General features: G+C 43.9%; 1 protein-coding gene across 1 annotated transcript in view; it reads left to right on the forward strand.

Annotated features, from left to right (window-relative positions):
* The window catches only part of LOC131914807 (zinc finger protein 709-like), a 36,800-nt gene extending 16,852 nt beyond the window's left edge, over nt 1-19,948 (forward strand). Inside the window, exon 6 of the mRNA XM_059267504.1 lies at nt 17,954-19,948. Coding sequence (XP_059123487.1) covers nt 17,954-19,470 — 1,517 coding nt within the window. The 3' untranslated portion in view covers nt 19,471-19,948. The remainder of the gene's footprint in view (nt 1-17,953) is intronic.
* The last annotated feature ends 6,163 nt before the right edge of the window (nt 19,949-26,111 follow it).

Genomic DNA, 26,111 nt, shown 5'->3' on the forward strand with positions numbered 1-26,111 from the left:
TTAAATGAATTATATAGGTACAATACTTTGAACAACATTAGAAATATATGTACAGTATTTTCTAACAAAATCAATCTCAAAATGTATCAATATACATAATTTATATAGAATGTACAAAAATCCAATCCAATGTAAAATATTTAAAACTAGTAGTTGCTTTTTAAAAGTAGATTCAATAGTCTACCTTTTTATCTTATCAGCAGTGCTAGATTAAAAAAAATCTAAAGAAGCTGTAATTTCGTATGGTATGCATTCACCATTTGTGAAGCAGATATTAAGTTCTTGGGTGATTTAAAATAGAGTAATCTCCCAAGATTGGAAAGATATGACAAAAGCAGTCCTAGAAGCTGGTCCTCAGTTACAGTAGTGGTCATGGTGGAAGGAAGATGCTAAGGAGACAGAGCAGAGAAATAGGGCTAGAGGAATCAATAGTTCCCAGTGTCAGTTTCTAGGCGAAGGTCAATATGCTGAGATACAAATGCAGGCTGAATATGATGCTGCCACCTTGGCACTGTGTTGTACAACAGCTTTAAGTGCTTGGGGCAAGGTTGAAGAAACAGGAAAAAGGTCTGTACTGTTTAATAAAATTATATAAGGTCCAAAGGAAGCATTTACTGATTTTTTTTTTACAAAGATTGATTTCAGTTGTAAATAGAAGTGAATTAGATTCAGATATTAATTGAATCTTTGGGTTTCGAAAATGCTAATTCTGAATGCAAAAGGTGATCAGGCCTCTAAAGGAAGATCAGCACTAATAGAAGACTTATGATATAACTTTAATAGAAGTAATCTCTAAAGGTTTAAAGAAAAGCCAAGCTGTCAAATGTCTTGGCTGTGGCAAGCAAGATCATTTCAAAGGGGATTATAGGCAAGGCATTCCTAGAAACTATGTGTTTTCTAGGGATAATCCAAAAAGAAGGCCCCAATTCTGGGGTATGCATTGAACTAATGAATGCAGATCAACAAGGGACAAACAAGGTATCCCCTTGTTGGGAAACACCCTAAGGGGCCTCTTTTGGGCCACAGTATCAAATTCAAGTTGGTCATTTCAGGTCAACATCTGTAATTACACATTTATTAGAAGTTATGTCTATATTAAGAATACCTTTACAAATTAAGACTGACAACGCTCCAGCATATGTCTCTAGTAAAATGAAACAGTTTTTTTTACATATTGTAACATAAAGCATATTACAGGCATACCACACAATTCTACAGGATAAGCAGTTGTAGAAAGATTCAATCATGCTTTAAAAGAGATACTTAGTAAATAGAAAGGGGTAACAAAGACCCCCAGAGATAGATTACATAGTGCTTTATTAACTTCAAAAATTTTAAATGCTAATGAGCAAAAAACAGCTGCTGAGAGACATTGGATAGTGGAAAAAACTTCTGACTCAAACCAGTCTATATATTTTAAGGATGTCTTAATTTCAAAATGGAAGTCAGGAAATGTGTTGCATTTGTTTCCATGGGAAATGAAAAGCTATGGATTCCTTCAAAATTAATAAAGATCATATTTGACTGGAGGAGACATCCTGAAAATCTTGGCTACAGACATGAAGAAACAAACCAACAAAAACTACAAGACAGGTAATGTATATGTGGATCCCTTTACATGGGAACAGCTCTGAGACTGGATGAGACATGATAAATCTTGTTGGGTACAGAGTCTTCATGACTTATTATTACATGCCATTCTTTCATATGGCATGGATACTTATATTACAGTTTGGTTATGCAGTCCAAACAGATTTATAAAGTTGACAGATGTCTTTTACCTGCTCAAACATAGAGCAGAGAATCATCTTTAGCTGATTTGTGCATATGGCACATTCCATACTTGTGTTAATGCAGATATGTATATTACCTTTAAAAGTTTGTGTGTTTTCAGAACAAAAGGATCAGACACCAATGAAGTCAAGACAAGTGGCCGAGGTTATCCAGCCTCTTAGAATGCCTCTGTTGCCATTTCCTCAAAAATCTACATCCAGAACAACTTCAAAGAGGCTAGCTAAGATGGTCCAGCCTTACAGATTACTCCAGCCAGGACTTCAGTTAAGCCCTGTACTTTCCCATCACATAGACACTGGACAATAAATGATACAGCTATCTCTCCCAGGACTTGTCCATTATCCTAATTTTCTCAGGGTCCCCTAAAGATGCTGTTGCCCCAAGACAACAGGAAGTAATGTTAAGAACATGACACCCACATTCCTGAGATGTAGGATGGGTGGTTTTTGGTTGTTTGGTGGGTTATGGATGTTTGTCGTTATTTAGAGGGGTTGGTTGCAAGTTGTTATTGGTCATGGTCAGGGAGGAAACTAAGAAAAGGAGGTTAGATTATGGGACCTTTTTCTTTCTTTCTTTCTTTCTTTCTTTCTTTCTTTCTCTCTCTCTCTCTCTCTCTCTCTCTCTCTCTCTCTCTCTCTCCCTCTTTCTCTTTTTTCTCTTTCTCTTTCTTTCCTCTGTCCTTCTTTCTCTTCTATCTAGTGTTGGGGGAAAAGGGAAAAGGGATGACAAGAAAAAAGGGGGTATAGGAATGACAGACTAAAAGGATAGGTTATTGAACCTACTTTTAAACAAAAAAGCAAGTATTAGTCTCAGATATTTTACATTGGTATGGATTAACTTAACTTATCCCATCTACTGTTTGCCTCTGGGCTTTTCCTGTTCTCTTACTTCTGTAAATATTACTCTTACTCCATGGCTTGCTGTACAGTTGGGTGGCTGTGTGGCTATGTGGCTGGCCCCTGAAGTTCTCCTCCTTCCTCTCTCCTAGATTTCTCCTTCTATTAATTCTCTCTGCCTGCCAGCCCTGCCTATCCTTTCTCCTGCCTTGCTATTTGCTGTTCAGTTTTTTTTTTCTGAGACAAGGTTTCACTGTGTAGTTTTTTGGTGCCTGTCCTGAATTTCTCTCTGTAGACCAGGCTGGCCTTGAACTCACAGAAAGCCACCTGCCTCTGCCTCCTGAGTGGTAGGATCAAAGGCATGTGCCACCAACATCCGGTGGCTGTTCAGTTCTTTATTAGACCATCAGGTGTTTTAGACAGACATAGTAACACAACTTCACAGAGTTAAACAAATGCAACATAAACAAAAGTAACACACCTTAAAATAATATTCTCCAACATTTCCCCTATTTTTTTCTAAACAAAATATAAAAGGTTTTAACTTTAACATAGTAAGACTGTATACAATAAGAACAATTATCCAGTAAAGATTACATTCACAATGTACTGAATTCCAATTCATTTATGTCTGGTAAATTTAAAGAAAATGCTCCATAATCTATCCTCTCTAAGTAAATCTAAAATTTTATACCTAATTTACTTTCTGACATATCTAAGGAAAACTACAACTATAACTATCTAGTCCTCAACTCCATCAAAGGCCCCAGAAAGGATATAGTATTATTTAAGTAAACAAAAAGTGCATTGCAAACAATTTTCAAAAACTCTAGAAATGACAGAGACATCGGACGGCCTGGACAGTTACCCAGAGTTCCTCTGCAACATTGGGGCATCCATCTTCAGCCTACAGGCCCATATTATCTGGCACTTTTCAATGAAGCAGAAAATTTGAAAGACTGTCCTGCCTATACTGGCAAAGTTTGTCAGTCGCTTTCCTCTATGTCCTGCAAAATGTCTGGCAGTTTCTTCTGTGAAGTGGGAACCCTGAAGGCCCATCCTCCCTTGTTTTAACAAAGTTCAGCAGTCACTTTCCTGTGGGTCATGCATGTCCAGTTTATACATCATACTGTCAATCAGTTCAGGTAAGAGCAGCTTCTTGCCCAAATGGCTAGTCTTGCCACATTGAAAGCAAACTCCATTAGGAGTTTCTTCAATGGCCATCATCTCTGAAGTAAATTGATGCTGCCAGGAGCAGATATGTCTCATTATCACAAAAAGCTCTAAGGTAACAAAACATTTTAAGTGCCATATTCTGTGGTCTTTGAAAGGTTTGAAGACCATCTATCTGTCTAAAATATGATCTATATTTTGTATTTATATATTTATATATGATCTGAAAGCACACCTAACATATCTACAATTTTGATTGTTAAATGACTAACCACTAACACATGTTTCCTGATTATCTTATATAGTTTATAGTAATAGCTTTCAAAAACTAGGATTTTTAAACCTTACACTTTAAAATGAACTGCATAGGTACAATACCTTAAACAAGACTAGAAACATATATACAGTGTTAACAAAAATAGCTTTAAATTTGTATCAATATACTATATTCCCCTAAATGATAACAAACATCCATAACCCACCAAATAACCCAAACCCTCCCACAACCCAACTCTTGGGAATGTGGATGTTGTATTCTCCAAACTGCTTCTTGCTGTCTGTGGACAAAGTACCTTTAGGGTCCCAGAGAGAAAATTTGAGAGAATGGCCAAGTCCTGGGATGATCTGCTATAATTTTTTTTTTTTTTGGTTTTTCGAGACAGGGTTTCTCTGTGTAGCTTTGTGCCTCTCCTGGAACTTACTTGGTAGCCCAGGCTGGCCTCGAACTCACAGAGATCCGCCTGGCTCTGCCTCCCGAGTGCTGGGATTAAAGGCGTGGGCCACCACCGCCTGGCGATCAGCTATAATATTTGTTGATAGATATCACCTGTCAAGATTTAGGAGGTCTCTCTTGGTCAAACGTGATCCATATTAATGTGGAACAAATCCACAGCCTCTTGTTACCTGTGGAAACAAAAGCAAAATCTCTTCCCCAGAGTATTTGACTTCCATTTGACAAATATATATATTTTTTTACTTCTCTTTTAAAGTTAAGGCATTCCTAAAGTATCTAGATTGGTTCAATTTTGCAGTCCAGTTCACAATCCCATGTCTCTTAGCAGCTATTGTTTGTGTATCAACAGTCAAAAAATTTAAAATCAACATAATACCATACAGGATCCAGACTCCCTGTGTATTTCCCATCTCTGTGTGGCTTATTCTTTTTTATTATTTTTACTGTCTCTTTAAAGACTTTATTATTTTTAAACTATTTCCTTCTATAACTGTCTATACCCATATTCTCTTATTTCTTAAGCCTATGTCATTGTTAAACACACTGGAACTTTTTTAGAGTTTTTTTCTCCCATCTGAACCTGCTCTACTGCGTATCTTTTAACCTTTTTTGACCACATGGGCAAGTTTCAGACTTCTAAGCTATTCCTGGACCCTCCATGCTGCTCCCTTAGCTGGCTTTGCCCACATGTAGGTTTGTGAGAGCCAAGCCTAAAGCTTGCGGCCCAGTTGGAGGTTTGTTTGACCTGATACCTCATTCTGCCCCCCAGCTTTGGGATGCTGGTGCCCTGCACTTTGGCAGGTGTTCTTTACTTAGTTTTTTTCTTTCTATTTATCATGAAAAAAGCTGTTTAAGTGCTCTGCTGTACAACAGGGTTTCTTAAAGGAGCCATATCCTATTTTTTTTTTCTTTTCAGCTTTCTCAGGCCCTACATGGAAATGCAGCCCATGTTGGTATGCCAAAATGTTGTTAGCTGTTTTTTCTTTTGGGGGCTCACCACCCAGATCCCAAACAAATCACACATGGATGCTTATTCTTAATTATAAATGCCAAGCCTTAGCTTGGTTGTTTCTTGCCAGCTTTCCTTAACTTGTCCCCTCTACCCTTTGCCTCTGGGCTTTTCCTATTCTGTTACTTCTATAAATCTTACTCTTACTCTGTGGCTTGCTATGTAGCTGGGTGGCTGTGTGGCTGGCCCCTGAAGTCCTCTTCCTTCTTCTCTCATTCCTTCTTCTTCCTCTCTCCCAGATTTCTCTTTCTGTTAATTCTCTCTGACTACCAGCCCTGCCTATCCTTTCTCATGCCTTGCTATTGGCTGTTCAGTTTTTTATTAGACCATCAGGTGTTTTAGACAGGCACAGTAACACAGCTTCACAGAGTTAAACAAATGCAACATAAACGAAAGTAACACACCTTAAAATAATAATCCCCAACAGAGTTTCTCTGTATAACAGCTCTAGCTGTCCTAGAACTCACTCTGTAGACCATACTGGCCTGGAACTCAGAGATCCACCAGTCTCTGCCTTCCAAGTGCTGGGATTAAAGATGTGCACCACCACAGCCTGGCTTTCCAAGTCACTTTTAAGTAATCATTCTTGGTGAAAATTTCACAAGAATAAATAAGTTTGAATCTGAGCTTGTTTTGTTCATATTTTTTTTTTACAGCATCATGACATACTGAGATTCTCTTTTGGGATCCTGGTATCTCTTGTGATCCACCCACCTTCAATCAATTCCCTGGGTTTTGTACTTAATCTTCTCATTTTTTTTTCTCCTGAAACAGACTAAGCCTAATGATCTTAGCTAGGGGTTCTATTGCTGTGATGAAACACCAGCTTGAGAGTAAAGGGTTTATTTGGCTTTCATATCCTGAATCCCTTGAGGAAAGCTAAAACAGAAACTCAAACTCGGCAGGAACCTGGAGGCAGGAGCTGATGCAGAGGCCATGGAGGGTGCTGCTTACTGGCTTGCTCCCATGGCTTACTCAGCCTGCTTTCTTATGGGATTCAGGACCACCAGTCCAGGGATGGCCCCACCCACAGTGGGCTGGGCCCTCCTGCATCAACCACTAACTAAGAAAATGCCTAACAGGCTTGTCTAACAACCTGAACTTCTGGTGGCGTTTTCTCAGTCAAGGTTTACTCCCTCAGATGACTCTAGCTTATGTTAAGTTGACATAAAAACTAGCCAGGGGGGCTGGAGAGATGGCTCAGAGGTTAAGAGCACTGACTGCTCTTCCAGAGGTCCTGAGTTCAATTCCCAGCACCCACATGGTGGCTCACAACCATCTGTAATGAGATCTGGCACCCTCTTCTGTATACATAATAAATAAATCTTTTAAAAAAAAACTAGCCAGGACAATTGACTCCTTGTCAACTTGACACATGAAAACAACACCATTTAACAATAACCTTTCCTTTTTTGTTCATCCCCAAGACTTCATATTAATAAATATCACAGTATGAAACACATTCCAAACTTAAATGTCCCACAGTCTTTACAAATTCACTTTAAAAGTTCAGTCTTTTAAAAAAATCCAAAGTCTCTTTTAGAATCCAAGGATTCTGTAAAATTCCAGAATTTAGAAGTTCAAAGTCTCATAACTGCGGGCTTACACATCCTGAGTAAACTTGCTGTGTGCAGCAGTCCTACATTATGGTTGTCTGCAAGCATGGTGTGTGTCTGCTAGAGACCAGAGCATCAAGGGGGTCTGGTCTCTAGCAGCCATGAAGAACACTTTGTTCTTCATGGCTGGCCCTGTCTGCAGACTCCAGAGCTATTGTTCTGTTTCTTGGTCTTGTCCACTTGCAGAAGGTGGGCCCACTGGCTTGTAAATGATCATGATCACTGCCATAGTTGAAAATGTGATCCATGGGGCTGGAGAGATGACTCAGCAGTTAAGGGCACTGGCTGCTCTTCCAGAGGACCTGGATTCAATTCCCAGCAACTACATGGCAGCTCACACCTGTCTGTAACTCCAGTCCCAGGGCTCTGACACCCTCACACAGACACACATGTAGGAAAAATACCAATGCACATGAAATTAAAAAAAAATTCATTAAAAAGAAGAAAATGTGATTGGGGTCTTGCAGAATTGAGCCATTGTTTGATAATTTCCTCTAGGTAACTAATAAGAAAGTGGTCACTGGCAAGAACAACTTCACAGACACCAGTAAGCACATGTTGTCATCTTGGTTGAGCACTCCTGACTGCCCCAAATGCATCTACAGGTGAAGGTGAGCCGGGCTGTCTGGGTGCTAACTGGCCTTCCCTGTTTTCACTGACATGAGAAAAAACAGCAAGCAAGAAAAAAGATTATGTAATTTGAGTGAAACACTAAAAAACTCTTAATACACATAAGGGACTGGTTCAAAACTTCTAGTGCATTTATTTATTTGAACGTTTTTGTTGAGATATTTATACTGTACACAATAAATCTGATTAAAGTAAAGAATTCAGGGATACTAAAGGATACAATGGAGTCGCATGCATGTCCAGTCAATGCTACAGTTCTTATTTAGTTTTATATAGTGCCTATTCTCTAGGTGTGATGCTGCACACTTTTAATCTCAACACTCTGGAGGCAGAGGCAGTGGGATCTCTGAGTTTGAGGCCAGGCTGATCCACACAGTGAGTTTCAGGCTAGTTAGGGCTTCATACTGAGGCTATATCTCAAAAATGAAAATAGGGGCTGGAAGGATGGCTCAGTGGTTAAAGGCACTTGCTGCTTTTGCAGAGGACCTGGGTTCAGTTCCCAACATTCGCCTCAAATGGCTTGCAACAGTCTGTAACTCCATTCCCAAGGGATCCAATGCCCTCTGGCCTCTGAGAGAACTGTGTGCATGTGGTGCACACCAAATCACACAGACATATAGGAAGTCACACAGGCACACACATATGCATAAATACAGCTAATAAATCTGTAAAATTTGTAAAGTCTTCAAGAAATAAGTAGTACAAGTTAAGTTTTGCTTATATTTGCAAATCAAGCAAGGTTAAGACTACACCTGAACACTGCTAACTGGATTCTTCAGACCTAGTCTTTTTTTTTTTATGGCCATTTTATTTATTTATTTATGCTCTGTCTGCATGTATGCCTGTATGCTAGGAAATGGCATCAGATCCCATTATAGATGATTGAGAGCCACAGTGTGATTGCTGGGCATTGAACTCAGGACCTTTGGAAGAACAGCCAGTGTTCTTAACCACTGAGCCATCTCTCCAGCCCCAAAGACCTAGTCTTTATCTTAATTTACTTAATAGCTAATAAATGTACCTGACTAGCTCAGTCACTACAGCAGGAGACTTTTTCTTTTCTGTTTGGACAGGGTCTCTGTTAGGTCCAAAATGGACCCCAAAATGTCAGAGACCTACCTAACAGTCTGGGCTCAGCTCAGGCTGAACTCTGACCAGTTAAACAGAAGGATTGCTAGCAGATAACCAACGGCCTAAAATCAGCATTCCTCAGAAATCTTGTGAGATGAGTCTGGCAGCGAGAGGCATCTAGTTCCCTATAAACTCAAACAGGCCAGCAACCATCAAAGACACAAAGATAACCCCCAGTCTGATTCCCAGGCTGTTCTGACTTACAGGCCTCTTCCTGCCTCAACAAACTCCCTCGTAACCCACAAGGCTCTCCCTGCCTTTTGCTATTCTCTCTGCACCCTCACATACAGTCTCACACTAGACAGCCCTAGCTGGCCTGGAACTCACTTTGTAGACCAGGTTGGCCTTTGACCAGGCTGGCCTGTGAGGTTACTTTCAAGTGACCATATTTATATGTGTTGTGGTCACTTTTAAATTAAATTTGTTTATTTTGAGGTCATTTTAAAAAATTGATTTAATGTGCTAAGGGGGCAAACGCAGATCTTCATGCTAGAGATGTGGTCTATCATTGAACCATGTCCTGAGTCCACCAACATTTAAGATAAGGATTTAGTTATTTAGTGTGGAGACCCACAGAGGTTTCCTAGTGAGATCTGAGCTTGCTTTACCCAGCAGGGCTGCATAAGGGGATGACTGGACCAGGAGCGTGGTTACCAGGTGTTTGTAAGGGTCTGCACTTGGCTGCGTGGTGTGCTTTGATCTAGCAAGGGGGAGGTCTTTTGCCCCGCCCCTTGGCATTGTTATAAAAAGCCCTTTTGAAGAGATAGAAGGGGCTGGTGGATTTTGATCCAGGTCCTCCCGAAGCTATCCTGTGTAGCTAGAGTTTTCCTGCCTGGCCCACGGTCAGGGCAAATCTCTCTCACCTGCCGGTCCCACAGCCGCTTAGACCCAACCAAGTAAACACAGAGACTTATATTGGTTACAAACTGTATGGCCTCGGCAGGCTTCTTGCTAACTGTTCTTACAGCTTAAATTAATCCATTTCTATTAATCTATACCTTGCCACATGGCTCGTGGCTTACCAGCATCTTCACATGGGGCTTATCATGGTGGCGGCTGGCAGTGTCTCTCTCTCAGCCTTTCACTTCCCAGAATTCTTCTCCTTGTCCTGCCTATACTTCCTGCCTAGCCAATGGCCAATCAGTGATTTATTTACTGACCAATCAGCAACACACTTGACATACAGACCATGCCACAGCAATCCTGTGTTTCTGTCTGTCTCCTCTCCACTATCTTTCTATCTAAAAATTTCTTATTCCTCTCTTCTCCTCATAGGAACCCTTTAAAAGGTGGGAGTTGGCCTCCCACAGATGGTGCCCTGAACAGGGACTTAGGTTCAGGGACCCCCACAATTTAGTGTGCAATAATCCCCTGGAACTGGAGTAATAGACTGTAGTAAGTCACCATGTCGGTGCTAGAAACCAAAGCCAGGTCCTCTGCAAGAGCAGGACTTAACAACTGAGCCACCTCTCCAGTTCAATTTTTTAAATTTAAGTTTTGAGTCAGGGTTTCATGGTGTGGCCTTCTCTGGCCTATAACCTCTACGCAGATTAGACTGGCTTTGAATTTACAGAAATCCTCTGGCTCCTGAGTGCTGGGATTAAAAGGCATGTATCACCACATGGAATAATCTTTATTTTTATGTGTATGAGTGCTTTGCTTGTATGGACGCATGTTGGTGCACCATATGCTTGCAGTTTCCACAGAGACCAGAAGAGGGCATTGGATGCCATGAAGTTGGAGCAGCAACGTGAGTACTGGGAACTGAACCAGGGTCCTCTGAAAAAGCAGCCAGTGCTTTTAACCACGGAGTCGTTTCTTAAGGCTTGTTGAGGGCACTTTTAAATGTTCAAATTTAAATATGGTGTGTTCACTTTGAAGCATCTCTTTGTAAATTCGGGTCATACATAGTCGTGAGATGCCGACCAGCCTCGTGATAAGCTTGAGAGGCCATCAGTAGAATCCTCTCATTTCAGGATTAAAACAAATAAAAAGCACGCGAAGTGTGTGTGTGTGTGTGTGTGTGTGTGTGTGTGTGAAGGACACCACTCGGGAGTCTCCTGTCATGTGGCCAGATTATCAGGCTCCCGGTAAGTGTCTTTTCCCTGCTGAGCCAGCCACCTGGCAGACCCTGTTTATTCTGTTTCTGCTTTGGCCTGTCCTCTTGCTTTGGACAAAGTGGCTCTCGCTTTATCTAGAAAGTAAATCTGGAATTTCCTGCGCCCGCTTATGTCCCTTCATTCAGCTGGAGCTGCGACGAACACCAAAGAACAGGCCGTGGTCCCAGAATAAATCCTCATTAAAATGCCCTACTAGGCGACAGCCTTGGCAGGGAGGCTCCGGGAGCATCTCGGTGCTCAGCTGTCATTCAGGCAAAGGGGCGTGTCCGCGCCGGCTGTCCAATTAGAGACGCCGGCGTAAAGGCGTGGGAGCCACAGGGCGGAGGGCGAGGGGACCGCTAAGGCCCGTCACTCCTCATTCATGTTCGCACCCGGGTGTTGGCGCGGGAGGCGGGAGCCTGGGAGGACGCCGGGAAATGGTAGGTGACGCCCGCCGGCCGAGGACGCGGAGGGACAATTGTAACCTGACACAGCCGGGCGCGACGGGAGCCGGCCTCTGCTTCAGCTTTGGAGGCTGCGCGAGCGGCCGTCTTGGTTCGGCCTGGTTCGGCGCGGCTTGGCCCTGTCCAGCTCCGCTCGGCTCTGCTCGGCTCTGCCCGGCTCGGCCCCGCTCGGGTCTGCCCGGCTCTGCCCGGCTCTGCCCCGCTCGGCTCTGCCCGGCTCTGTTCGGCTCTGCCCCGCTCGGCTCTGCCCGGCCTTGTTCGGCTCTGCCCGGCTCTGTTCGGCTCTGCTCCGCTCGGCTCTGCCCGGCTCTGTTCGGCTCTGCTCCGCTCGGCTCTGCCCGGCTCTGTTCGGCTCTGCCCGGCTCTGTTCGGCTCTGCTCCTCTCGGCTCTGCCCGGCTCTGTTCGGCTCTGCCCCGCTCGGCTCTGCCCGGCTCTGCCCGGCTCTGCTCCTCTCGGCTCTGCCCGGCTCTGTTCGGCTCTGCTCCGCTCGGCTCTGCCCGGCTCTGTTCGGCTCTGCCCGGCTCGGCTCTGCCCGGCTCGGCCCCGCTTGGCTCTGCCCGGCTCGGCTCTGTTCGGCTCTGCCCCGCTTGGCTCTGCCCCGCTCGGCTCTGTTCGGCTCTGCCCCGCTTGGCTCTGCCCGGCTCTGTTCGGCTCTGCCCCGCTCGGCTCTGCCCCGCTCGGCTCTGCCCCGCTTGGCTCTGCCCGGCTCTGTTCGGCTCTGCCCCGCTCGGCTCTGCCCCGCTCGGCTCTGCCCCGCTTGGCTCTGCCCGGCTCTGTTCGGCTCTGCCCCGCTCGGTTCTGCCCCGCTTGGCTCTGCCCGGCTCTCCTCTCTGCCCACCTAGCCCCAGCTCCGCTAGGCTCCGACCCGCTCTGTCCCGCACCGCTAATCCAATGTGGTGACCCCGGGCTCAGGTGCAGAGTCAAGCGGATTCCCAGCCCGTCCTTGCTCCCCGAATAACGGACCTGTTTCCCTTTAAGTTTTCCAGAATTGTGGGCGGGAGGGTCCCGAATGTACGACTCCGTGCTTCTCTCTTGGCTCTCCCTAAATCCCCAGGTTTTCAATGGAGGCATTTGATCGCATCTTGTGTCAGCTGTCGCCAGTGGTGCGTTCCAACCAGAGGCAGTGTTTTAATTATAATTTTAGAACAAATGAACTATCTTCGCTTTTTTTTTCTTTCCCAAGATTTTTGATCCTCTTTTTGAAATTATTTACTTATTGTGAAGGGGGACGGGTGTTGTCAGAGCCAGTGTGTGGAGGCCAGGGGACAATTTGCTGCATTAGGCTCTCCTAAGGGATCGAACTGAGGTGGTCAGGCTTGGTCAAAAGCGCCCCTACTTGGTGAGAAGTCTCGATGTTACTGTGACTATTTAAAAAAAAAATTTTTTGCCCCCCTGGGCGGTGGTGACGCAGGCCTTTGATTCTGGAATCCGGGAGGCAGAGGCAGGCGGATCTCTTGAGTGGCCAGACTGGTCTTCAGAGTGAGTTCTAGGACAGTCAGGGTTACATAGAAAAACCTTGTTTAAAAAAGAAAAAAAAATTAGAGATTCTTGTTTAATGTGTGTGTCTGTGTTGAGTGTATGCTCTGTGTGTGTGTGTGTGTGTGTGTGTGTGTGTATGTGCGTGCGCGTGTTTGTGTGCCCATGTATTTACAGAATTACAGGCAGTTCTGAGTTGCCTGATGTGGGTGCTAGGATTTGTTAAGTCTCACTCAGGACAGATGCCTGAGAAGCTTATTTTACATATCAAAGCAGACTCTGGCTGCCAGTCTCTCCCAGCAACTCCGTTACAGGGTCATTCTGGCTGGCATACCCCGCCTCTTGCCCTAAACTCTCCAGCCCAGGGACTGGGCTGGGTCCCTTCCCCCGGCTTCTGATTCCTATTTAACCTCAGCCATGGGCTACGCCCCTTTGCCTCCTGGTCTCTGGGTTCCCTCTTTTTGCTCCCTCTCTCTTCTCCTCCTTTCTGGCTCTGCCCCCACCCCTGCCCCCATGGTCTGGTTCAGTCTCGACCTTCCAGATGCCTCCAGCTATGCCCTTCCTCATATCTACAATAAACCCCTCAACCATACCTTGGAGCAGTCATTTCTTCCTTTCGTTCATGGTTCAAACACAGGTCTTTTTTTTTTTTTTTTTTCATGTTCTTCCCAACACACAAATGCTTTATCAATACAACGTATATCAACTCTAAGGAAGGAAGAAGTGCATCCAGGGTGCAGAGAGCTCTGGGAGGAGGTTGCAACAGGTAGACACTCACGGTAGAAAGGGTGTCTTCAGAGGAAAGGCAGGTCCAGGTGTGGCAGCTGCTCAAGCCTCTCTCCTTGCTCACGATCGTGAGAGGCACTCCATTCAAGGGGAGGTATGCAGTCTGATTTGTGGGAGAGCAGCGAGCCTTGGCTGGACGTGTTATAGAAGTATGTCTGGGGCTGGAGAGATGGCTCAGCGGTTAAGAGCACTGGCTGTTCTTCCAGAGGTCCTGAGTTCAATTCCCAGCAACCACATGGTGGCTTCCAACCATCTGTAATGAGATCTGGTGCTCTCTTCTGGCATGCAGGCAGAACACTGTATATATAATAAATAAATCTTTAAAAAAAAAGATTAAGAAGTATGTCTGGAGAACACAGAATCGTGTTGACTTCTTTATGAGGGAGTGTGCCAGTCTCACGTCCTTCTTTACGTTTAAATACATGGGATGTTTTAGGACTCGGTGGCTTTCGAGGATGTGGCTGTGAACTTCAGCCATGAGGAGTGGGCTCTGCTGGACCCGTCTCAGAAGAAACTGTACAGAGATGTGATGCAGGAGACCTTCACTAACTTGGCTTCCATTGGTAAGAATAAAATTATCCTTAAACCTAGATTATTAGAAAACAAATATTTGTTGCTCATTAATGAGATTTCAGTATTCAGCATGTAAAAAGGAATAGTTAGGTAAACAGGTATGCAAGAGTATCATGGTTTACCAAGGACCTAGAATCTGTGAATTTTTCTGTCATTTGTAATGTTGTTTTTTTGTTTGTTTGTTTGTTTGTTTTGTTTTGTTTTGTTTTTTCCTCTTAGGGAAAAATTGGGAAGACCAGAACATTGGGGATGAGTACGAAATCCAGGGAAGAAATATAAGGTGAGTTGTACTCATAAAAGAAACTGGAGTCCCATGATGGAGTCTTAGTATGCTGTAGGAAACAACACCAAGAACCCAACTTCCTGTTTATTTATTTTTAGAAAACTTTCATGAAGACTTTTTTAAAAAATGTTTTTGATGCTGGAGGGATGACTGAGGGGTTAAAGGTATTTTTTGCTCTTGTGAAGGACCTGGGTTCAATTCTTAGCACCCAAATCAAGTGGTTCACAACGTCCAGTAAATCCAACTCCAAGAGATATGATGTCCTCTTCTGGCTTCCTTGGGCACTGCACCTGCATGTTACACATACAGGCATGCAGGTGCACACACATAAATATTTGAAGTTTTAAGTATTTATTTTAAATTATTTGTGTCTGAGTTTATATACATTTGTGCATGGCCTGAGGAGGCCAGAAGAGGAAGTTGGGTCACCCAGTCACAGGCAGTTGTGGGTTGTCCACTGGGGGTGGATGCTGGGAACCAAACTCGGGAGCTCTGGAAGAACAGCAAGTGTCCTTAACCGCTGTGACATCTCTCTAGCCCTCAAGCCCCCAAGATTATGGCTTTGTTTTCTTTCTCTTTTTTTTAAGATTTATTTGTTTTAATTTATGTGTCTCTGTGTGGGTACGCACACATGAGTGCAGCTACCTACAGAAGCCAGAGGGCATAAGATTTCCTGGAGAGCTGGAGGTGGTTATGAGCCACCTGATGTGGGTGTTGGGAACTAAACTCAGGTCCTCTGTAAGAGTAGCCAGTGCTTTTAACTGCTGAGATATCTCTCCAGCTTCTCACCAAGAACTTTAAAAAATGACATAGCTGTGCAATATTCAAAGAATAACTCACTTTGAAATAGTATTAAGAAACTGCACATCAGCCGGGCGGTGGTGGCGCACGCCTTTAATCCCAGCACTCGGGAGGCAGAGCCAGGTGAATCTCTGTGAGTTCAAGGCCAGCCTGGGCTACGAAGTGAGTCCCAGGAAAGGCGCAAAGCTACACAGAGAAACCCTGTCTCGAAAAACCAAAAAACAAACAAACAAACAAACAAAAAAGAAACTGCACATCAAAGCAGACGAAAAAGAAACTACACATTATGAATATCACTTACATTTTTTAGATGTACTTGTTTTATGTATGTGAATGTTTTGCTTCCATATATGTGTACCATGTGCATGTCTAGTACCTGAAGAGGTTAGAAGAGGGTGCTGGATTCCTAGATCTGGAGTTACAGATAGTTGTGAGCTATCACATGGGTGCTGGGAATAGAATCTCAGTCATCTGCAAGAGCAACAAGTACTCTTAAAAAAAATAGCATCAACTTTTATTCAAAAGACAAAAAGGAAACTCAGCCAGGAAAAAAAACCTGTAAGCTACCAATGATTCTATGTGTACAGAAATTAAATAAACACTGGTTTCACAAGTCACACAAAATTAACTCAGAGTGACCCCTTAAATTGTTAACTTTCTGACTTTCCAACTCTGGGCATTTCCCCCAGATAGGCCCCAAGCTCCAGAGCTCACTCTGCAGATGGCGGTGATCTCCTCCAGAGCCCACTCTGCAGATGGTGGTGATCTCCTCCAGAGCCCACTCTGCAGATGGAGGTGATCTCCTCCAGAGCCCACTCTGCAGATGGTGGTGATCTCCTCCAGAGCTCACTCTGCAGATGGCGGTGATCTCCTCCAGAGCCCACTCTGCAGATGGCGGTGATCTCCTCCAGAGCCCTGCTGTAGCTCCACAGCCCCTAGTGTTGCTTGTGGTTTCAGGCAAACCCAGCCCCAGTGATGCCCAATCACAAAACAGTGTGGAAGAATAATTTAATATCTGCTTCCTGCCACATGGGTTATGTCACAAGATGTGTGGCATCTGCCTTATTCACCTGCCATACGCCATGCAAACCTGAGATACCTCTACAGCTCAGAAACTCATTTGTGCCCTGGAACTGGACTTCACAGAATCACACCATGGTGGCTGACAGTAGCAAAAAGTTGAAAACATTCTAATCATGGATTGCTGGAGGACAATGCCCATCACATCATTTCTACTAGTTTCTAAACTATGTAACGTTTGTAAGACATACCTGAAAGTGGATTATAACATTCAGAACTTCTAGAAACCAGACCTTCAGTTTTCCAATCTGTCTTCCCATTGCACAGCAGAAGCAAAGCCTGTGTGTGCACATTGTGCAGTGATATTACAAGCTCATAGTCCTCCATGCCAGGATGGCAGAGCTACCCCTCCCCAGGGAATCCACACTCAACAAATTCTGAGGCCAATGGACACTGCCCAGGTCACCACAGGGACCAACAGAACCTCAGTCTGGCTCATGGTCCATCCCAGACCAAGCAGCTTTGACAGCTCAGCCAACCTTCTCTTCTTGGTCTGGGGACAGTGGCCCCCACACTCACCATGGCATAGATTTTGGTCTTCCTTACAGCTCCTTACAGCAAAACAAGTGCAGAATCCTGCAAAGAACCTGTAAGCTACTTCCCACTGGTACTCCTGATTGCTAAGCCTTGCTGGAGTTCCTCATTAGCTTTGAATATCCACCTGGGCTTCAGGACATTACCCTCCCAGTTGAGCAGAGACCAAATAACTCATACAGCCCAAGCTTTCCCAGCTCTGCCCTTCCCCGCTAAGGCGAGACAGCCCTAATCTGGGAAATTTGTACTTTGGTAAAATTTTTATTTCCCTAGAGCACTTCCTGTTCCTCTTCTAAGGCACAGGGTTCTATGTGTGCATATTCCATTTCACACTGAATGTCCAGTGCAGCCAAGCTTTTGCTTCATAGTTGGGAGGTCCTGTAGCCAAACACAGGTCACATTCAAACAGTAACTGTTGTTAAACAAAAGGGGCCATGGATGAGAACACAATGAAGGGACTATGGGAGGGCTGTTTCAACTTTTTAACAGAACTTTTTTGGGATTAAAATTGCAACAAGTACTCTTAACTGCTGAGCCGTCTCTCCAGCCCCAATATCACTGTTTTGATAGTAGCTATGGTTAAATTCTTTCAAAGGACTCATTATATACATGCCACCTGAAAACTGAAAAAGTATGTCAATGTTTATGATATTCTTAATCTTTGATTATGAAATCATTAATAAAGAAACCACTGATAATAGAATTCTCATTCTTCACAGAGCTCATGTAGAACAGAGACCCTGTGAATGGAAAAGTCCATGTAGGGAAACCTTCATCCAGGTTCCAGTTCTTAAACAGAACAAGAAAATTCTTCCTGGAGTAAAACCCTATGAATGCAGTGTGTGCAGAAAAGTTTACATGTGTCATTCATCTCTTAAAAGGCATATGAAATCTCATACTGAACACAAACAGTATGAGAATCACAAATATGGAGAAAAGTCATATGAATGTAAAGAATGTGGGAAAACCTTCAACTTTCGAAGTTCATTTCGAATACATGAAAGGACTCACACTGGAGAGAAACCCTACGAATGTAAACAGTGTGGGAAAGCTTTCAGTTGGCCCAGTTCCTTCCAGATACATGAAAGAACGCACACTGGAGAGAAACCCTATGAGTGTAAGGAGTGTGGCAAAGCCTTCATTTACCATACCACCTATCGAGGACACATGAGGATGCACACAGGTGAAAAACCCTATCAGTGTAAAGAATGTGGGAAGACTTTCAGTCATCCCAGTTCATGTCGAAACCATGAAAGAACTCACTCTGGAGAGAAACCCTACAAATGTAAACAATGTGAAAAAGCTTTCAGATATTACCAAACTTTTCAAATACATGAAAGGACCCACACTGGAGAAAAACCTTATCAGTGTAAACAGTGCGGAAAAGCCCTCAGTTGTCCCACATCTTTTCGAAGTCATGAAAGGATTCACACTGGAGAAAAACCATATAAATGTAGAAAATGTGGCAAAGCCTTTAGTTTTCCCAGTTCCTTTCGCAAACATGAAAGAATTCACACTGGAGAGAAACCTTATGATTGTAAGGAATGTGGGAAAGCATTCATTTCTCTTCCAAGCTTTCGAAGACATATGATAATGCACACTGGAAATGGGCCTTATAAATGTAAAGAGTGTGGGAAAGCCTTCGATTGTCCCAGCTCATTTCAAATTCATGAGCGAACACACACTGGAGAGAAACCCTATGAATGTAAGCAGTGTGGGAAATCCTTCAGTTGCTCTAGTTCTTTTCGGATGCATGAAAGGACTCACACTGGTGAGAAACCCCATGAATGTAAACAGTGTGGGAAAGCCTTCAGCTGTTCCAGCTCTATGCGAATACATGAAAGGACTCACACTGGAGAGAAGCCCTATGAGTGTCAACAGTGTGGTAAGGCCTTTAGTTGTTCCAGTTCCTTTCGAATGCATGAGCGAATTCATACTGGAGAGAAACCCTATGAATGTAAGCAATGTGGTAAGGCCTTTAGTTTTTCCAGTTCTTTTCGGATGCATGAAAGGACTCACACTGGAGAGAAGCCTTATGAGTGTAAGCAGTGTGGGAAAGCCTTCAGCTGTTCCAGTTCTTTTAGAATGCATGAAAGAACTCACACTGGAGAGAAGCCTTATGAATGTAAGCAGTGTGGGAAAGCCTTCAGCTGTTCCAGCTCTGTGCGAATACATGAAAGAACACATACTGGTGAAAAACCATATGAATGTAAACAGTGTGGGAAAGCCTTCAGCTGTTCCAGCTCTGTGCGAATACATGAAAGGACTCACACTGGAGAGAAGCCCTATGAGTGTCAACAGTGTAACAAGGCCTTCAGTTGCTCCCGTTCTTTTCGGATCCATGAAAGAACTCACACTGGAGAGAAACCTTATGAATGTCAACAGTGTGGGAAAGCATTCAAGTGTTCTCGTTCCTTTAGAATACATGGAAGAACCCATAATGGACAATGATTCTTTAGATGCAAATCATGCGATAAAACCTCCAGTGTCCCATTACCCTTTGATGATATAAAAAGACTCTTGCTTAGCAAAACCTTGTGAATAAAATAAAAATATGGAAAACCTTTCAGTTCTCTACATGTGAATCCCAGGAAACAATTCAGACTAATAAAAATCCCTGTGACTGTAGGTGATGGGTCAGTGGTCATGCAACTTAGTGAGGCCACATAAATACAGAGAAGAAAACACTGTACATTAGCTAATGTGTAAAAGCCTTCAGTTGCTCGTTGTCTGGAAATCACAAGCTGTAGTACAGAGCAGCTTAATGAGTGCAGGCATTGTGGGAAAACCATCGTAGTCTATAGCTTCACAAACATATGAAGAGGCTCACTGTATAGAATGCTTACAAAAGTGAAAACTAATGGTCAATTTCCCATTTTATCCAGTGCTCACATGATACTCGCTTGTGAAACAGTGAGCTCTCGAAGACAACCACTGGAAAGGAATCCTATAAGTATAGATAACATTGGAAAATTCCATGCAAGTTAGTATATGTATATTTTAGAAAAGTCATAATGTGAAAGAAATGTAATTTTTTTTTGTCAGTTGCTCATTCTTAAAAGTGTGACTCTAGACTATGGATTTCTGTTACTTATGCATATGAACATTGAGGTTAGATAATTCTGTAAGCCCTCATTAAACAATAGTACACAAATTTAATAAAATTTAATTTTTTTTTATTTTGAGACAGGGTCTCTCTGTAGCCCTGGCTGTCCTGGAACTCACTCTGTAGACCAGGCTGGCCTTAGACTCAGAGCTCTGGGATTAAAGGTGTGCACCACTATGTCTAGCTTTATAAGTAGTGTTTTTATTAAACCTGTTTCTCTAATGCTCCCTTTCCTTTTTGAAATCTGTTGGAATCATCAGTGAAGGGAAGTGTATTACTAATATGAAATTTTTTTCATAATTTTTATTTAAAATTTTTTTCTGTAATGGGCTATTAAAAGGTATCAATTTAGTTATTGATGAGAATTTTCCTCTTGTGTTCTAGATCTTCCTTTTATCCATTATATGTTTTCTTTTTAAAAATCATTTATTGGCCAGGCGGTGGTGGTGCACGCCTTTAATCCCAGCACTCGGGAGGCAGAGCCAGGTGGATCTCTGTGAGTTCAAGGCCAGCCTGGTCTACAGAGTGAGTTCCAGGAAAGACTCCAAAGCTACACAGAAAAACCCTGTCTCGAAAAACAAACAAAAAGATTTATTTTTTTATTATTTTAAGTTTGTGTGTGTGTATGGGGTGTGCACATGAGTTGGGGTGCCCATGGAGTCCAGAACAAGGTTTTGGATCCCTAGCAGAAGAGTTACAGAACCGTGTAAGCCGCCTTACATGGGTGCTGGGAACCACACTCAGTCCTCTGCAACTGCAGTGCCTCCTCTTAATCCCTGAGTGGCTCTCTACTCCATCCATGATATACTTTCAATCTTTTTTATTATTTATTTAAGGTTTTTTATTTTCAATTTTTATTTATTTATTTATTTATTTATTTATTTATTTATTTATTTATTTATTTATTGCAGAGGACATAAATGTCCTATCTAACATAAGTGCCCTCAAATCTGTAATCCTTCTGCCTTAGAATCCCAAATCCTGGGATTATGATCATGTACCATCATGCCTAGTTTATTTATTCTGATCCAAAGAAGCTTATTTGAGGCAGGAAAGAATCTTATTGTCTTCTGTGATAATTACTTGCTATAAATATGTGAGTATGCCGAGTTTATGTAATACTATCTCAGTTGTGGAACTTTATGGTTTTTTTTAATCTATTTTTATTGCTTGTTTTGTGGAGCTGAGGATGGAACCTATGTCCCTGAACACGCTGGACAAGTGCTGTACTACCTAGTCACATTCTTACCTTGCCTTTTTTTTTTTTTTTTTTTTGAGACAGTCTCATTATGCAGCCCTGGCTGCCCTGTAACCCTGGAACTCACTCTGCAGACCAGGTTAAACTCCTAGAGATCTGCCTGCTTTTGCTTCCCAAGTATTGGGATTAAAGGTGTTCAGCACTATATTTTAATCATTTAAAAATTAGTATGGTACACACACACACAGAGCAATGTGCATTTGTGAGTGTAGGTGCATGCTGGCATTGGTGCACATGTGGTCAGAGAACAACTTTTGGAAACTGGTTCTCTCCTCCCAGCATGGTATCTAGGGACTGAACTGAGATCACTAGGCTTGTAGTGTCTTAGTCAGTGTTCTATTGCTGTGAAGAGAGACCATGGCCGTGGCAACTGTTATAAAGGAACACATTTAGTTGGGGCTGGCTTACAGTTCAGAGGTTCAGTCCATTATCATCATGGTGGGTGGCATTCAAGCAGATGTGGTGTTGGAGAAGGAGCTGAGAGTTCTACATCTTGATCCGTAGGCAACAGGAAGTGAACTGTCTCACACTGGGCATAACATGAACATATATATAAGACCTCAAAGCCCACCCACCCACAGTGACACACCTCCAACAAGGCCACATCTACTCCAAGGCTGTACTTCCTAGTAGTGGCCACTCTATGGGCCAGCATCCAAGCCCATGAATCCGTTGGGGCCATACCTATTCAATCAATACCTTGAACTCCCAGAGATCCGCCTGGCTCTGCCTCCCAAGTGCTGGGATTAAAGGCGTGTGCCACCACCGCCCAGCTCTTGAATGTCTTTAAAACGTTTCATTTATGTGTGTTTGTACATGTGTGCAGGTGTCCACAGAGGCTAGAAGAGGGTGTTGGAGCCCCTGAAGCTGGAGTACAGGCAGTTTGAGCCAGCTGACTATGGTGCTGGGAACTGAACTCCAGGCTTCTGTAAGAGGGCAAGCACTCCTAACTGGTGAGCCATCTCTCCAGCCTAAGCCTGATGTTCTAATCCTCCCCCTCTGCCTTCCACCTCCTGAGTGCTGGCATTACAGGGACTGCATCTGTTTATGAGGTGCTGGGGATTGAACCCAGGGCTTCATGTATGCCAGGCAAGCACTCTACCAACTGAGCTTCAGCCTCAGCCCACAGTTTGTTTTCTACAGCTCATGTGTTGTGGGTCCTCATCAGACCATTGTTCGTCCACTTGCATGCCTCTGGAGGAGTGAAAAGGAACATCTGTCAGGTTCTTAGTCCCCACCTGTGCAACTGAAAACTGTGCTGGAACTCCAGGAATACTTGTTTCGACCTCATTTTCCTGATGCTTTGCCTGCCAATTCAGGGTATGCTCATGGGACTGGAGATAGAGATCAGTGGTATTTGCCTAGCATACGCAAGGCACAGGGTTCTAGTCCCATCGTTACAGAAGTGAAAGGGTACCAACTCTTAAAACTTGATGCTTAAAATTTCAGTCACTATTTTTACCTTGAAGTAACATTTTCTTTGGGGGGACAGGTTCTCATATAGCACAGATTGGCCTCAAACTCCCTGTGTAGCAAGGGTGACCTTGAACTTTTGTTTTGAAAGTTTTGAGGCAGGATAGGAAGACAGGAAGGGCCAAGCATGGTGGTGCACACCTTTAACCCCAACACTCAGGAGGCAGAGGTAGGCAGATCTCTGAGTTCCAGGCCAGCCTGGTCTACAGAGGGAGTTCCAGGACAGTTCCAGTTCCAACATAGAGAAACTCTGTCCTGAAAAGCCACCTCCCTGCACCCCCCCCCAAAAAAAAACAGAAGAATTAAGGAGACAGGAGAAAGAACACCTAACTCCCCTGAAGCTGGTTTAAATCTTTCACTGGCTCTAAGCCAAACATGTGACCTTTTGAGTTTAATCTTGCTGGCATGCACTTCATGTGTGAGCCTGTATATTTCTGAGAAAAACTCACAAATGGAATTATATACCATGTTTACAGTAAAGCAAGCAAACAAACAAAAAACAACAAAAATACTTGTTGGTCTGGTGAGATGGATTAGTGGATAAAGGTGCTTATCGGCAAGCCTGGTAATGATTTCAGTTCCTGGAACCCATGTAAAGGTAGGAGAGAACCAAGTCCAGAGTTGTCCAGTGACTTCCACACACCTTTCAGGAGCATCCTGGCTTCAGGCCACTGGTAACATCTCTTCTCTTCCATTTTAATTGGGGTCAGAGTGCCTATTCCAGAAAGATTCCCGAAGCATTTCTGGAGTCCTCCAGCAACCAGTTGGTTGAGAGGGGCTGCCACTTCTGGACCTCTCAGTCCACCTGAGGTCTTTTGAACTGAGAAGTGTGTATTCCTGGTGGTATCCTGAAGTTCCTTTCCAGTGGCCAAGGGGACTGTGAGACTCAGGACCAGAGTCTCCAGGTGGAAGAAGACAAGACTAGTGTGAACCTTTAGACCAGGTAAGGACCATGGGATGATAGGCAGGCAGAGCCAGACCAGATAAGGACCCCAGGAAGATAGGCAGGCAGAGCCAGACCAGGTAAGGACCCCAGGAAGATAGGCAGGCAGAGCCAGACCAGGTAAGGACCCCGGGAAGATAGGCAGGCAGAGCCAGACCAGGTAAGGACCCCGGGAAGATAGGCAGGAAGAGCCAGACCAGGTAAGGACCCTGGGATGATAGGCAGGCAGAGCCAGACCAGGTAAGGACCCCAGGAAGATAGGCAGGCAGAGCCAAGCAGCTGGTTTGATCACCCCAGAGGAGACAGCTTTTGAAGCCTGCGTGGGATTCAAAGATGACATTGATATTGGTCTCCGGAGAAATAGGCGAATTAGGAATTTAAAATAGGAATGTATAACTTCTGAACAAATGATGAATGAGTGTGTAAATGATTATAATGGCCCCACAGCCCTGTGGCTACGGGATCTGATTGATCCCCAACCTGTGAATGAGATCAATTCATCCAAACTGGCGCTCACCTTCAGTAACAGCTGACCAAGCATGCGGATACGTTGGGCCTAAGGTGAGATCTCGTAGTTCGCCTCAAGACACCTGCTTGAGGGAGGAGCTGATGTTCTCCATCCCCCCTCCCCACACCACACCAGTGAGGTGCATATGAGCCCCCCAACTCCTGGTTAGGGAACATTTCTCCACATGGGGTCTGCACAGTCCCGATGTGAGACCCACACAGTCTCGTACAACTGTCATGCCTGAAGACACTGAGGAAGGACCCCATTAGCCTTCCTAGAGCATGAAATTTTGCCCAGGATGAAAATTTGCCTCCCTGTGGGCTTCAATTGTCAGTGCCACGTGACTAGCAGGCAGTCTAGTCTTCTGATCCCATGCCCCAGAGCCCGGACACAGTGCTCATCAACCTCGTCCAGCCAGCCAGCTCTGCCACGTGAATTTAAACTCGGCTCCTCATGCTCGCACGGCATGTGCGTGTGAGATGAGCCGGTACCCAGCCTGCTTGCCGCTGTTCTCTCTCCTCAGAGTGTTTTCAGGTATGTGCATGCCGCTTTTTGTCTAAGTGTTTCTAGAGCTTTCCCAAAAGCACTTCATTAACCATTCCCAGATACTCTCTACTAACTCAAGTGTTATCCTTCTCCTTTCCTTTAAGGATATACTAAATTTCTTTATTGCAATTATACATTTTCAGATTGTAATTTTTTCAAGCTAAGCAATATTAGTGTGTTTATACAACATTGCATTTTATTATATTACTGCTTACTCGTGTTATTTTTCATAAAACAAATTAAAATTTTATTATTTATTTGTGTGTGTGTGTGTGTGTGTGTGTGTGTGTGTGTGTGTATAGGTCAGAAAACAACTTGCCAGAGTTGGTTCTCTCCTCCTACCATGTAGGTCTGGAGGATCAAACTCAGGTTATAAGATTTGGTGGCAAGCACCTTTACTTAATGAATGATCACACAGCCCCCAACCAATTTCTTATCCATCATAAAACTTAACGGATCATGCCTGTCCTCAAGGAGAGCTGTGCTGAGTTGTAGGAATATTCACAGCAGACCAGAAGTGAATCGGCTACATTAGGAAGAGGAAAATGCAAAAGGGCTTGCGGGCAGCAACTTAGGCTTTTGCAGGTAAATTCATTATTACTCAGTGATATGAGACAAAATTTCCCTGTATTGGATGGTGTAATCTAAACTGTATTGATGAGTTGCCATTTGCTGTTGGTGCTTGTTGACATCAGACTGTGGGGGCACGGAAGGCCCCCTTGTCCTAGACTCCAGCTTGTTTATTTCAAGTGTCCTTCCAAACTCCCTGTCCTGGGGCAGGCTAGCCCCCTAACAGTGATAAGAGAGGAAAACAGCAAAACAGTCCAAGAGGAAAACACTGTACCCTTGAAAACAGCAGCGTCAGTGAGCAAGTGAAGACAGTGTGCCCTGGAGAACAGCTGGCCAGTGAACCATTCCAGGACTGCCCAGCACCTTCCTGAAACTTGAGACCCAGATACTGTCTGTCCCATAACATAAACATGCCTGTGTGGGGACAGCTGATTGGGAGCCTCACTGGAGAGGAACTCTCTGCTCTGCCAGGACTCTCAACTGGGAACTCCAGCTGGTTGCTGCAAGGGGGCTTCCTCAGTCCCCACTTCCTTCCCCCTCCCATCCTTTTCCTTTTTAAATTTAAAAGTTGCACTCATTTATTTTGCATGCATGTGTGTGCACATATGCATGTGTTTACCATGGTGTGCACATGCAAGTCAGAGGACAATTGCAGGAGTTGATTTCTCCTTTACCTGCTGAGTTATCT

Source organism: Peromyscus eremicus, chromosome 7 (genome assembly GCF_949786415.1).
Source record: "Peromyscus eremicus chromosome 7, PerEre_H2_v1, whole genome shotgun sequence".
Lineage (NCBI taxonomy): Eukaryota > Metazoa > Chordata > Mammalia > Rodentia > Cricetidae > Peromyscus > Peromyscus eremicus.